This window comes from Eptesicus fuscus, chromosome 6, assembly GCF_027574615.1.
Source record: "Eptesicus fuscus isolate TK198812 chromosome 6, DD_ASM_mEF_20220401, whole genome shotgun sequence".
Classification (NCBI taxonomy): domain Eukaryota; kingdom Metazoa; phylum Chordata; class Mammalia; order Chiroptera; family Vespertilionidae; genus Eptesicus; species Eptesicus fuscus.
In genome coordinates this window covers 72,501,904-72,515,759 of record NC_072478.1, presented here as the reverse complement: position 1 = coordinate 72,515,759, position 13,856 = coordinate 72,501,904, and the positions used below count along the sequence as shown (strand labels likewise).

The window sequence follows — 13,856 nt, the reverse complement described above, 5'->3', positions numbered from 1 at the left end:
TAGGAGCCAGCAGTCCCAGATTGCAAGAGGGATGTCTGACTGCCAGCAGTCAGACATTCCCTGAGGGGTTCCAGATTGGAAAGGGTGCAGGCTGGGCTGAGGGACACCATACCCCCCCCCCCCCCGTGCACAAATTTCATGCACCAGGCCACTAGTAGAACATGATAAATGTTGACAGAATATTGGAGGCAGAACGTTCAGATTTCTATTTCTGTGTTTCTAATTGAGGGAAATAGAAACCATCATAGGTTGACCCTAAGATTGATAAATGGCATGGTATTTGCATAGTAATAGAAAAAATGTATCAACAGGAAAAAAGAGAAAGTGAAAATACAACCAAATATTGATTTAAAAATTTCAGATATAACAATGACTTTTAAGACATAGGGTAACAATTCAGTAAATGTTCTAAAATTAGTATCTTGAACACTTTTAATAGGAAAAGGAAAGGAGTATAATGGAAAGATCACCTATGAAGGATGAAGACATAGTTTGGATCTCATTTATTACCATTTGAGCAAGGTGTTCTTCATTAAGCAAGGGTTTGGAGTATGTTTTATCGCTGTGATTCTTTCTACATCAAACCTATTAAAACCCTGCTGGTGTGACTCAGTGGTTGAGCATCAGCCCATGAACCAGGAAGTCATGGTTCAATTCCCAGTCAGGGCTCATGCCCAGGATGCAGGCTCAATTTCCAATGGGGTTGTGCAGGAGGCAGCCAGTCAGTGATTCTCTCTCATCATTGGTGTTTCTATCCCTCTCTCGCTCTCCTTTCTTTTCTCTGAAATCAATAAAAAACAAAAACTATTAAATTAGGAGAAAGAAATAATAAAAGCTAACAATTAATGAGAACTTTCTATATGCCAGCAACCATGCTAAGCACTTTATAAACAATGTCATTTACTCCTCACAGCAATCTGTGAAGTGTCTGGTATTGGAATTGTATTTCAATGAGATAATTCGCACGCACACACACACACACAACTGCTTATACAAAGATGTTTTAATATGTTACAGTGAAAAAGAAATCACACAGATATTAAAATGGTGGGAAATACTTAAAAGTACACTGTTTCCTTATCAGTATGAGGAATGGTATATTGCCATTAAAATAGAGAGACTTGGAAGGTATGTGGAAAAATTTCTTACCACACATGGGCTATCAAGAAGAGTGTCTGCCATGGAAAATGGTACATGTACAAAGTAAAGACCAAAACGGTATATAAAATCTTTAAAGTTATTCATGTTTTAATGGTGTTTTTCGCTTCATATTTAATATTTATTTAAAATGAGAAAACCTGTGGGACTTCCTTAAACTGAGTTTTGTGAAAATTTAACTCTGCATATTTCTTTAAATTGGTCCGAGAGTTTTTATTTGATTTATATTGCAAAATTGATCTTTAAATGCTTAAATAATGACCACCCCAAACACAAATAATACTTGATTGCTGAGCATTGTAGAATTTGGTTCTTCATGATAAGGCAGTATATGTGGGCTTTGGCACTCATCTATTAACTCTTTTTATATTTAAGATAGTCTCTTGATATTTTTTTTGTACTGTAGCAATTAGTAAAGTGTCAGTAGAGAATTGATTAGTACTGAGAGGAGAGGGGGAAATGTGTTTTATGGCTCTAACCAAAAGATTACATTTTGGATTCAATTAGTTGATGAGACACTACATATCACCCAGAAGTCGGTGTGTTTTGACTTTCTTACCACTCAGATATTCCCTAGGTTCTCAAAATAAAAGCGTAGCAGCTAACTATTATAGCTGTGCTGGGACAGGGTAAATTTGCTAATTTTGCTTTTATCTTGGTGTTTAAAGCAAATATTCATGGAGTACTGAAGTGGGACCTGTGTTGAAACCACCCTGAAGAATTAAAAGTGCTGCCTGAAGGAAGAGCTTTTTCCTTTGGACCACAGTATTGATTTTGTACAAACGAAGCAATTTTTTGTTTCTTACTATGAGAGTTCTGTTTTTAATCCAGGCATTCATATGCAAATATTCTAACCCGTGGTCAGCAAACTGCCGCTCGAGAGCCACATGCGGCTCTTTGGCCCCTTGAGTGTGGCTCTTCCACAAAATACCACGGCCTGGGCGAGTCTCTTTTGAAGAAGTGGCATTAGAAGAAGTTTAAGTTTAAAAAATTTGGCTCTCAAAAGAAATTTCAATCATTGTACTGTTGATATTTGGCTCTGTTGACTAATTAGTTTGCCAACCACTGTTCTAACCATATCTGGTATTCCTGTATATAACTGTTGCAATAATTTCACTTACTCATTCAAGAAATACCTATTAAGCATCTGTTGTCTATAGGTCACTGGACACATAGGGAGTTAGTAGTGAATAAGACATTATGATCCTTACTCTCACGTTAGTTACAGTCTTGGGCAGGGGAAGACGCATGAATTGATGATCATCACACAGATTCAGGGGTTGGCAACAGTAGATTTACAGTTTTGAGTACACGAAACACAGTTTATTCTTGTATTTATTAATCATTGTATTTTCCATATGAACAACTGTAAACCTACTTTTGCCCCCCCTGCAATTATCAGTGCTATGAAAGAAAGTCACAGGATGCCTTGAGAATATAAAACTTTAGCATCTAATCTAGTCTATGCAGAATGGCGGGATATTATTAGGGAAACTAATAGTGGGTTGATGACAGATCATACAGGCCTGTCAGGCCTTGTTTGGGGGATTTGGATCTTGATCCTGATAGTAGTGGCAAGTCATCTGAAGGTTTGTGTTGGGCATTTGGAGAAGGAAAGTGATATGATCAGATTTTCACGTTGAAAAAGTCAGCCTGCTTTTCTATGGGGAATGGCTTGATGGCAACTGGAACTGATGCAGTGAGGGGATATTCAGTAATATAGATGAGAGGATGTAAGCTCTTCCAGTCCCAGGAGCTTTGAGAGCTGCAGGCTTTGGTGCAGACCCGGCCAAGTCCAAGAAACACACCACCCATAAGTAGTCCCCAAAATGGCACAGAAATGGCATCAAGAAACCCTAACCACAAAGATATGACTGTCTTAAGAGTATGTACCCCAAGTTCCTGAGGAACATGTGCTTTGCCAAGAAGCACAACAAGTAAGGCCTGAAGAAGATGCAGGCTGGCAACACCAAGGCCAAGAGTGCACATGCCGTAGCTATCAGGGCCCTCGTAAAGCCTAAGGAGGTCAAGCTCAAGATCCCAAAGGGCAGCTGCGAGTTCAGTTGACTTGCCCACATCACTTACCCCAAGTTTGGGCAATGTGCTCGTGCTCACATCTACAAGGGTCTTGGGCTCTGATGGCTAAAGTCCAAGGCCAAGGCTCAAACCAAGGCCCAGGCTATAGCTGCAGCTTGGTGTGGCCCCTGGGCTGCTGTCTGCATGGGCTTGGTGTCCTCCTGTGCTATTTGTTCAAAGAAACCTGAGACAGGATCTGTCCCACAAAATAAAATATATATATATATATATATATATATATATATATATATATATTATAGATAAGAAGATTTTAAATTGGCCTTCACTGTGATGGTAGAGGTGGAGCTAATGAAGTTAATGGATTCAAAAAATATTTAGGAAGCAAACTTAACTATAATTCTACAAAATTAGAATAATTATATTATTATTTTAGAAATAATAATATAATTATGTGAAGTTGTTTTTAGGAAAATTAATCTATTTTTTTGTTGAAAAGGTGATTTTAAAGTAGCCATTTATTGTCAGTGGTAATAACCTTGCCTAAAAGTGCAGAATTATGTGTTTCTTACTCTCTTCTTTTAGTGACCAAGAATTTAACTGAAAAAAGATTAGCCAAATCATCAGAAATGTCTCCAGTGCCTATGAGGTCAGCTGGCCAAACAGCTAAAGCCCATTTGCATCAGCCCCACAGAGTAAGCCAGGTTCTTCAAGTACCAGCTGTTAATTTGCACCCCACCAGGAAGAAGGGGCAATCAAGAGAACCTGTCACAATGAGTGAGTATTCACAATTAATATCACATTCATTTAATTGAAATTCCCAGGGGAGTTGGAATGAAAAATAATTAATGTAAGTGCTCAGGAAATCAGCTATTATATTTTGTGGAATATAATCATCACTCATGAATTTTAAAATGTTTCATTTTGCCTGTAGGTATTTGATGACACCATACATATTTTAAATGCTAACATTGAGATTCCTATAATCATATCAACCGAAAACCTAACAGCAATACACTTGGGTACTACAGTCAAAGGTGCAGTTAATCAATTACATAATGCAAATAAATGCAACCTGTAAGAATGAAGTTGCTTATTCTAAAAGTGACTGTATATTGGTTTTTCATTAAAGACTACTTCTGAAAACCCTAGTTAGAAGACAAGAACAGCATGTAAAGTACATAAAGTATAAGCTATACTTTTTTCCCCTCTTTTAAGCCAGGTAGACATTATCAAAATTACTTTTATTTGTGGTTTTGACAATATCACTATTTTAGCTTTTAGATGGGAAGCCCTAGTTCCTAGTATTATTACTTAGTCTATGCATTATATACAGGACGTATTTAGTAGAACTCGTGAAATGTGAATGTAATTTGATTTTGTTTTGCGACCCAAAGTTGTAAAGAAATGTCTCTACCTTTGCCAGTTGGTAACATTGACACACAAACAGATAATTAATAGAACGAGTTTGCTCTTATGCCAGGGGTCTGTACAGAACCTATAAAACAACAGAAGAGGGAGAGCTTTTAGGGCAGGCAGCGGTAAGGTAGAGTTTCAAAGAAGGCTTTTTGGAGATAATACCTAAGCAGAACCTTAAAAGATAGATCAGGAAAGAGGTAATTAGGCAAAGATTCCAGAGAAGTTGCTCAGGCAGAGGAAAACCTTGGTATCTCCAAGGAGCTAAGGCAGCTGCCTCTGGGTACTAAGCTGTAGGAAGAGTGTTGAGACAGTAATAATTAAAGCTGACACTTACAGAGCATTTACTGAGGGTCAGACACAGTTCTAAGCACTTTGCTAACTTTATATATTATATTCATTTAATCTTTATAAGAACCTTGTGATAGGAACTACTCTCACTCAGCAGGGGAAGCCATAGAGGGTCTAAGTAACTTGCACATTACCAAGAAGTGTTGGAGCTGAGAGTTGAGCTGAGGCTAACTGGTACAGAGTCTTTGCTTTTTAACCACTGTGCCAAACAGCCACCAAGGATGAAGAGAAGTGAAGTCATAAGCATGCTGAAATTGTAAATGGCATGCTAAAGGGAAGTTGCCAGTGGGCAGCTATCGAAGAGATTTGAGCAAGGGAAGGTCCAGTTCATGTTGGAGAACAAGAGTAGGGGGTGCAGTGAGACTAGAGATTGAGGCCTGAATGGAAAACTAGTATAATAATTAACTGGAAGTTGCGCAGGGCCTGAACTAGTTTGGAGGATGTGAAAATGAAGAGAGAATTGGATGCAAAATTGAAGTTGATAGATTTGTTTGTAGGAGTAAGAAATGGGATAGGTCTGGTTCTGGCTCCTTACTTGGATGTCATCACCCGAGATGCATTATTACATGTACCAGGTACTCCCCTTCCCTCTTGTTGTAATATGGCTGTTATCTACATAATAAATGCATTTATATTAAAACTAGAGGCCTGGTACACAAATTCATGCACGGGTGGGGCCCGCCCCAATCAGGGCCGATCAGGCCGGCTGCGGGGAGGGGCCGCGGGCAGTTGGCAGGCTGGCCCTGACCCCTGTCGAACTCCTGATCAAGGGGACAGTTTGCATATTAGCCTTTTATTAAATAGGATGGCATTATTAAGTAAAAGCAGTGTGAGTTTGCTGTAATTTGAATTGTTTCAGTGTTATAGGACTGCTTGTTACTGCGGAATCCTTGTCAAAGTTGGGCTTTCTTTACTGTTGAGTACAGTGTCAGTAGCTCTTTGACATTTCTTAGAGATGAATGTAAAAATGTGAATATAAGGAAACCATTGCTAAGTTTGATCTATACTAAACAGGACCAGCTGCTGGACAAGAATAATGATAGAACTTTGCAGGAATGTTTCCAGTGGGCTCCATACTATTCTTCTATAAATTCATGATTCTTTCTGTTGTCTACTTCTCTCCTGTAGTGTGAATTTAGTGCTCTTGAAAAGGGCTGGACTGGCAGCCCTGCAGCCTCTTCTGTATTCCCACAGCACAGATGCACCACAGGTAGTCACAGTGCCAACATCCTACACTGCTCCTGTCACATGCCTCGCCCTGACTTGGAGAGGCCACCTCTAGAGGGGAGGGAAGAGTTTGAATCCATGCCTTGTCTTATTAAGACTTCCAACAAGTGTGTCATTTGTGGGGGTTGGGACTTAGACTGTGAAATCAATTTCCCTTATGTCACAAAACAAACAAAAAAGAACTATTATAATCTGGTCTGTGCTGACTGGCTGAATTTGAACAAATAACTAGAGGTGAGAATCTCTGTATTCCATTACCCAGTCATTTAGTCCCCGTTTGTCATTTACACATTTCAATTGAATACACTAGCCATTGTGTATCATGGCTTTAGTTGTGTAGTAATTTAGGCAACTACTGACATTTAACTGTGAAATGATGCTTATTTTGGGGGCTTTATTTTTAGGTACAAGTTCACCTCAGAAAGTTTTAGGAACAACTGAAGAAATGAGTGGTAAGAAACATTCAGAAGACACTGTTTCCATGACATCGTCCTTACATTCCAGTCCTCCTGGATCTCCTCAAGGTTCCCCACGCAAAGGTAAGACGGCAGAACAGTTCAAGCTAGTTCTTACTTTACCAAACAATACTTTGTAATATATTTTGTTTTTCAATCTGTCTTAATAACAAAATGTGAAGAAAAACATAACTTCTGATTCTTTTTGAACTTTCATGTTTTGGATTGAATTGTTCATATACTTTCCAGGTATTAGGTAGGACTCCTGTAAGAATTCACAGTTGCTTTGTTCTGTGCATATTCTTGATGTTGCTATTCAAATTTCCCATTATTTAAAATTTCTGTGGAGTATTTTAAAATAAGAATTTCTACAAGAAATTGTTTTTAACCAACAACATTTATGAAAAGAAACTGCCGGGGCTGACCAGCAGACCCTGAATGACAGATGAATGATTACACTGACACATGTTTCTGTCAAAGAGAGGACTAAGGGGCTGTTTTGCTTTATGAGCAAATAGCCCTGTTCTCTTGCCTCCTTAGGCTTTTATTGTAACAACAGCTTGAACTAAAATTAACCTCTAGATATAATCAGCAGGGTAAGCATCCTTGAGAAAATACCTGCATCTGTAGTGTCTTTCAAACAAGGATGTTTTGAAGACTAAACATAAAGATTCTAGTAAAACACCCAGGGGCTCAGACTTGTTTGGAAAAGTCAAGCAGTGTCCCCAGAGGCCTCTGGCCTTTCAGAGAATCCTCCTTACAGACTTTCCAACCAAGTCCCATGTTTCCCCACAAGAAACAAATATTTAGGTTAAAGCATTCCTTTCTTTAGTAATGGAATATTAACTTTTTATTAATAATGATTTAAAATAACCAATACCCTATGGATTTTTACATTTATATTTATATAGGACCTCTTGAGGTAAAAAATCTGAAATCACTCTTGTTCATTTGCATGTTTTCGTAATTCAGACTAAGCTGCTCTTGAGTAGCCTGGGCAGTGCCTGGAGATGTCATTATGTTAGCATGTAGCATTCTAAATGATGTGTGTAGATTTTACATTGGCCCACCCACACTCTGGCTATACCCTGTGGGAAAAGGCTCCTTAGTCCTGGCATTGTCTTCACTGATGTAAAAGAATTGCATCTTGAAGTAATCACAGTACAGGGTAGTACATGACCAGGGAAGACAAGCTTATGAATTCTAGCAGGAAGAAAAGTTTCCAGAGCTTTCTTCAGCTCCTGTGTCCTAAGATTCATCTCACTTTTAGAGGCCTTTTCTTATTTTCACTCCCTCTGTGGCAGCAGTGTGGTACAGTGATATCAGACCTGATTTGGATCCTGACTCTGTCCCCTCCTATTGCAGAGTCACTACAAGCAACTGATGTATAAGGTCAGGTTTCCTATCTAAAATGGGGGGGAAACCACCTATTTTAGGGAACTTATATGAGAATTGAATGAAATAACATATATAAAGGCTGATGCATGGTAAGTGTTCAGAAAATTGAATGTCTCCTCTTTCCCTGTTTCTACCCCAGGGCAACATAGCTCCATAGCTGACCTGCCCTTTCCCCGTTCACATAGCTGAGACTGGCCAGAATTTTCATTCGGATTTTACTAAGAAAAGCTTTGTAAAAATCAAATAAGACAGAGTATATATAAAAGGTATATTAATAAAACACAAGTTTCTGATCCTGTTGTGTGTAACTCATACATGATTTTGTGAAGCTCACAGGTCTGCTTCATCGCTTTTCTGCCTCAGTGGTCCTTTCAGGTTGGAGGAATGAAACTGGGAGCAGTGCCAGTCACACAGATGGGCCGATGGACAGTGCCCGTACGCCTCAGTACTCTCTGAGGAACATTGTTACAGCCGCCACCGCGTCGGTGTTCAGAAGTCCCACTATAGACAGTTCTCTAGCCAGTGTGACTTGTGGGAGAGGTATTAGGAACAGGAATTCCCCTACTGCTCTTACTCCCAACTGAAAATTCACTCTCACTACTGGAGGAGGGAAGTCTTTCCTCCATGTGTCCTCCCATGCGTGACCACCAAGCAGTCCTGATGTTTATTGTGAGCCTGTCATAGTCATGTTGAGAATCCTTAGGAACCTGAAGAAATTTTTTTCTTAAACAATTTCCAATTGTTCTTACATGTATTCCTTTAAAACACCCACGGAATATTTCTGTATATTTCCATAGACAGATTTTTGCCTGTAATCTTGACTTGAACAAAAATGCTATCAAACTAAACATACATTATTAGGATCAGTTCCTAGTTTTTGCTAAACTTTGGAATTAGTTCTTTGTTTTCTAACAATTAAGAAAATAAGCCTATCTTCATATTTTTTACAAGGAGATTACACAAGTAAGAACTTTTTTCTTTTTTTATATTTTATTTAAGTATAGTTGGTATACAAAATTATACTAGTTTCAGGTGTACAGTACAGTGATTCGATATTTGCATACCTTTCAATGTGATCAGCCCCCGAATTTTAGTAATCATCTGTTGCCAGGCAAACTTATCACAATATTATTGACTATATTCCCTTTCACCTTTTTCACCTATCCGCCCACCATAAACAAGTGAGAAGTCAAGAGTCCTTAACCTTTATCTTCCCCAGTGTTTAAAGAAGGCAACCTTTCCACCTTGGAGTATAATAGGATCAGAAATTGTGCTTTATAACATTTATTGTATATACTATTTGTATGTCCTATCTGATTTTGCTAAACTTTTTCTTAGTAGAATGACTGAACATTCTAGAGATAGTTACTTTTAAGAAATATTTTTTAAAATATTTTTGCTTATGATTTTACCAGCTTCGCTTATTTCCATTACCAGCTTATTCTGATCAAGGTAGTCCTTATCCTGTGTTCTGTCTTGTGATGACTGCTCTGTAATGCTATATAGTAGGCTCTCCATGCACTAACTTATATGTGGCTAGATTTCAATTTTTCAGATATTTTCAAAATGTTAGGTTTTTTTCTTTTCTTAGGTGGTGGGGTGGGATGTTAGAATTTTTAATAGTGAACTGTTATATAAACCAGGCTAATTGTGATTAATTGGAAAGAATTAATTGACCATGACAGGGTTTTTGCATCTCTCCCTCCAGTTGGCAGTATCATATCTGACCACAGCATCCTGCTGCACCTCTCAGGGTCTACCTCATCCCCTCCCAGTGAGTCCAGCACCGAGATCAGTGGCCGCAGCTACCCCGGCATAGGTGGGGTTTACTTGCAAAAGAAAATCCTTCAAATTACCAGGAGCACAGCCAAAAGAACAGACAGGACCAAGAAGGCCACTGAGGAGAATAGAGACAGGACAAGTTGTGAGAACACAGCCAGAAAAAGAATGACATCCCCGTTTAGAAGATTTAGGGAAAGAACTCTTTCAAGGGAGAGACTAGCCAACAGCAAAAAAGAGGACGCAGATCACAATCAAGCTACAGAAAGCCCTGAGAAAGTGAAGGATGTTGGAAGCAACATCAAAGATGAGAAAGGGAGTGACATCTTCAATTCCAATAGCCGAGGCAACAGTAACGCTTTAAACTGCTTCTATACGCGATGCAAGTCTAAAAGGAGGAAGACACTCTGAAGTTCTTTACTTAATTTTAGTGTTAAATTTGTTTTATTTATTAATGTAAATGGAGTTTAAATTAAGTTATTTGTTAAAACTTAGGCAAATAATTTAGTAAAATACTATTTATAAGTATTTTATGATTAGTGTTACAGATCTTCAAGCAACAAAGTCCTATTGAATTAAAGTGCCTTATTTTCACATGTTATTTTATTAATGTTAGTAAACTTGATATTCTTATATTCTGTAGTTGGCTTTATTTCCTACCAGAAGCAGCTGGGTCTGTGAGTAAAATAAGTAGAGGAGGCTTTTTAGGAACCAGTATTTACTTTCACATCAAAACCCCAATAGTCTGGCCAATGTAGCTCAATGATTGAGCATTGACCCATGAACCAAGAGGTCACAGGTTCGATTCCTGGTCAGGGCACATGCTCAGGTTTCAGGCTTGATCCCCAGTAGGGGGCATGGAGGAAGCAGCCTATCAGTGAAGTTCTCTCAACGATGTCTCTATCTCTCTATATCTCTCCTTTTCTCTCTCTAAAAATCAATAAAAACATATTTTTTAAAAAAGAATAAAACTCCCAATAATGATCTGATCAGACAGAACCTTTACCTCAGAGAATTTTATTGCTATCTTCTTCCTGCAACTACTCACAAGCTAAAGGAAAAGGAAGTGTTTGGGAGGCAACAAACTATCTTGTCCACATACACTTCTTTTGTCATCCACTTTTCATATATCTGATTAGAGGAGGAGGAAGAGATGGTCTAACATAGCAGGTCATCTGGGAAACCTGTAAGACAATATAGTTACTCTGTTCCACCACAGACCTCATAAATGTGAATTGCTAGAAATGGGCCCAAGAATGTGTGGTTTAATAAGCTTTCCAGGATTGTTAAAATTGATTATATTTACAAAATACTGAATTAATTAACATGGCAATGTTATCCCTTAGGCTAAAAGAAATTATTGTTTTTATCTTTTGAGAATTTTTAATTTAAGTTTATTTTTTATTACAGTTTACATTCAATATTATTTTGTGTTAGTTTCAGGTGTACAGCATAGTGGTTAGACAATCATATACTTTACAATGTGCTTTCCCCTCCCCCCAATATTTCCTGTACCCACCTGGCACCGTACATAATTATTATAATATTAGTGACTATATTCCCTATGCTGTGACTATTTTGTGACTACCAATTTGTACCTATTAATATCTTCACCTTTTTCACCCAACCCTTCCCCCCATCCCCTTTCCATCTGGCAATCATCAGTCTGTTCTCGGTACCTATGAATCTCATTTAATTTTGTTTAAATTTAATTTATTTACCACATCTTGAAACTTGACCAGTTAATTCCTGATGGGCACTGATAAATAGTAGTGACCCCAGATCAGAGAACTGGGGTAGGAATCGAGACTGGCTTGTGCCTGGCCCCATAAGCTAAATATAAATCACACATTTTCTGGGTCTTAATTTTTCTCTTTGAAATAGTTAATGAAACTGCTTAATGTGGTTATTGTTCAACACATATTTAATGACTTGAGTTATATGTATGTGATTATAAAGCCTATAATTCTTGAGATTCCCAGGGATTGAACCAAAGGTTATACACCTATTGAACCACATTCTCTCAGTGAACAAGAAGATAATTGTTTGCTTCTTTGAGGCCTGCTCCTTGCTGGGATTACTATAGCATTTTCTTTTATTTCTAGGCAAAAGAAGTTTGGTTACTTTTCTAACACTTAGGAAAACCAACTCTTACGTACATTTAACTATCAGGCTGCAGATTTGTTTTGGGATCCTTCCACCTCACTCCATCTCCAGCCCTTTATTCCAAAGAATGCAAAAGAAAGCCTCTCTAGCTATATCTGCTGTGCAGTAAGTCGTAAAACAATTTAAAACAGGTACATGCTGTGTTTTTTCATAACACATTCTTATGTCAGTTAGCTGTTCAATAATAACATTCTGCAAAGTTGATGAAAAAAAGAAAACTAGGTATAAGATTAAATCCAAATCTAAAACCATTTTTTAAAAAAAATACTAAAACAATGGCTTTCAACTTGGGGCAAGACTACTTAGGTGACATAAGCAGAATATCTGGGTAAGTATATGTAGTTTGAAAAAGCAAAAATATTCTTTCCCTTGAGTCCTGACTCCCCTCTCTCACCTCTACCTCAAGGTGGTATATAGACACTCAGGTCAGGCCATGAAATATTTGTTAATCAAAGGAAGGGACATAGAGTTAAAAAGAAGTTGAGAAACTCTGGCTGTCTACTTTGTAATGCTTTCTAATATACTTAAAGCCTCTTGTTTTATTAGATGCTTGTAACTCTGTGAGAACCTGGGGCAGAAAGTTGGACTAGTTTCTCTGTAATAATGGACTTTTATTTTTTTATTTCTTGAATTTGGGGTTGAATTGAAATGGTGTGGGTAGGCAAGTGAATGAACGTGTAAGGGAATGTCCTTTCCCAACCATATTCCCCCACCTGTGTTTTAGCTTTGTAGTTTGATCACTTGTCTTTTCTCTTCAGGTTACACACTTACACCATCAGCTAAATTGGACAACTTGTCTGACTCCAGCCATAGTGAGATTTCTTCACGGTCCAGCATTGTGAGCAATTGTTCTGTTGACTCCATGTCTGCAGCTCTGCAGGACGAACGGTGTTCCTCCCAGGTTGCAGCGGCCCCTGAATCCACTGGGCTGTTGGAAAGGACAGAGCACTCCTCAGGGACAGGAGACCATCATCAGCTTGGCCCCGGGTAAACATCCTCGCCTATATTTATATCATAAAACCTAAGCCAAGTGGCCACTGCACAGTTCTCCAGCACTACCCCGTGGAGTGTTTGCAAGAGGATCCTTAAAAGAATATGAAGGCCAAGCCTGTATTCTCTATACTGAATATGCAAATAAGTACTATTTTGAAATATATATGGGTGCTCATTTCTTAAGTGTTACTGAATTCACATTAACTTTCTATCACATGCATCTTTTCAATCATTAAGAACGAAAAGTGAAGTTGTTTTGATATGGGGACCTGGCTCTCAGGTTAGAGACGGTTCAAAAAGATTGTGTAGTGGGAGGTACCCGGTGTGGTGCACACTGTAGACAGGTAGGGGGAGTAGGGCGTCCTTGATCCTTCGTCTCTGAAAGTGGGATTGAAGGAGTAAGAATTACCAGCTAGCAAAAGTGTTTAACTCTAATAAATTTCTCATTAGAGCCAAGCAAAATGGAAATTTTTGAGAAAGTTGATTTTAAATTGGTAAATATTGTTAGATCTGGTATACTTTAATATGAAAAATGTAAGCTGTAGTAAAATATTATCATCATATTTGTAAAGGCTTCTAAACTATGATTTTCTAGGCCAGAGGTCAGTCTTTCTATTAGTAAATATTTTAGGTTTTGCAGGCCATAAAGGCTGTTGCAACTGCTCAACCTTGTTTGCCAGAATAGCCTTAAACAATATGTAAACAAATGGGCACGTTGTGTCCCAATAAAAGTTTATTTACAGAAAACGGGCAGAGGACTGGATTTAGCCATGGGTCCTAGTTTGCTGGCCCCTGCTTTATACTATAAATCGGGGGTTCACAAACTTTTTTTTTTAAAGGGCTAGATAGTAAATATGTTAGGCTTTGCAGGCTGAATAT

The 13,856-nt window shown here is 38.2% G+C and overlaps 1 protein-coding gene across 2 annotated transcripts in view; it reads left to right on the top strand.

Annotated features, from left to right (window-relative positions):
• The window catches only part of RAPGEF6 (Rap guanine nucleotide exchange factor 6), a 181,626-nt gene that overhangs the window by 155,954 nt on the left and 11,816 nt on the right, over nucleotides 1-13,856 (top strand). The window contains exons 23-25 of one of the 2 annotated variants that reach the window (XM_008142669.3): nucleotides 3,778-3,969; nucleotides 6,591-6,725; nucleotides 12,743-12,971. In XM_008142669.3, the coding sequence (XP_008140891.2) occupies nucleotides 3,778-3,969; nucleotides 6,591-6,725; nucleotides 12,743-12,971 (556 nt within the window). Of the gene's footprint in view, nucleotides 1-3,777; nucleotides 3,970-6,590; nucleotides 6,726-9,747; nucleotides 10,308-12,742; nucleotides 12,972-13,856 lie in introns of those variants that run through there. The other variant, XM_028149018.2, reaches the window with a different exon arrangement.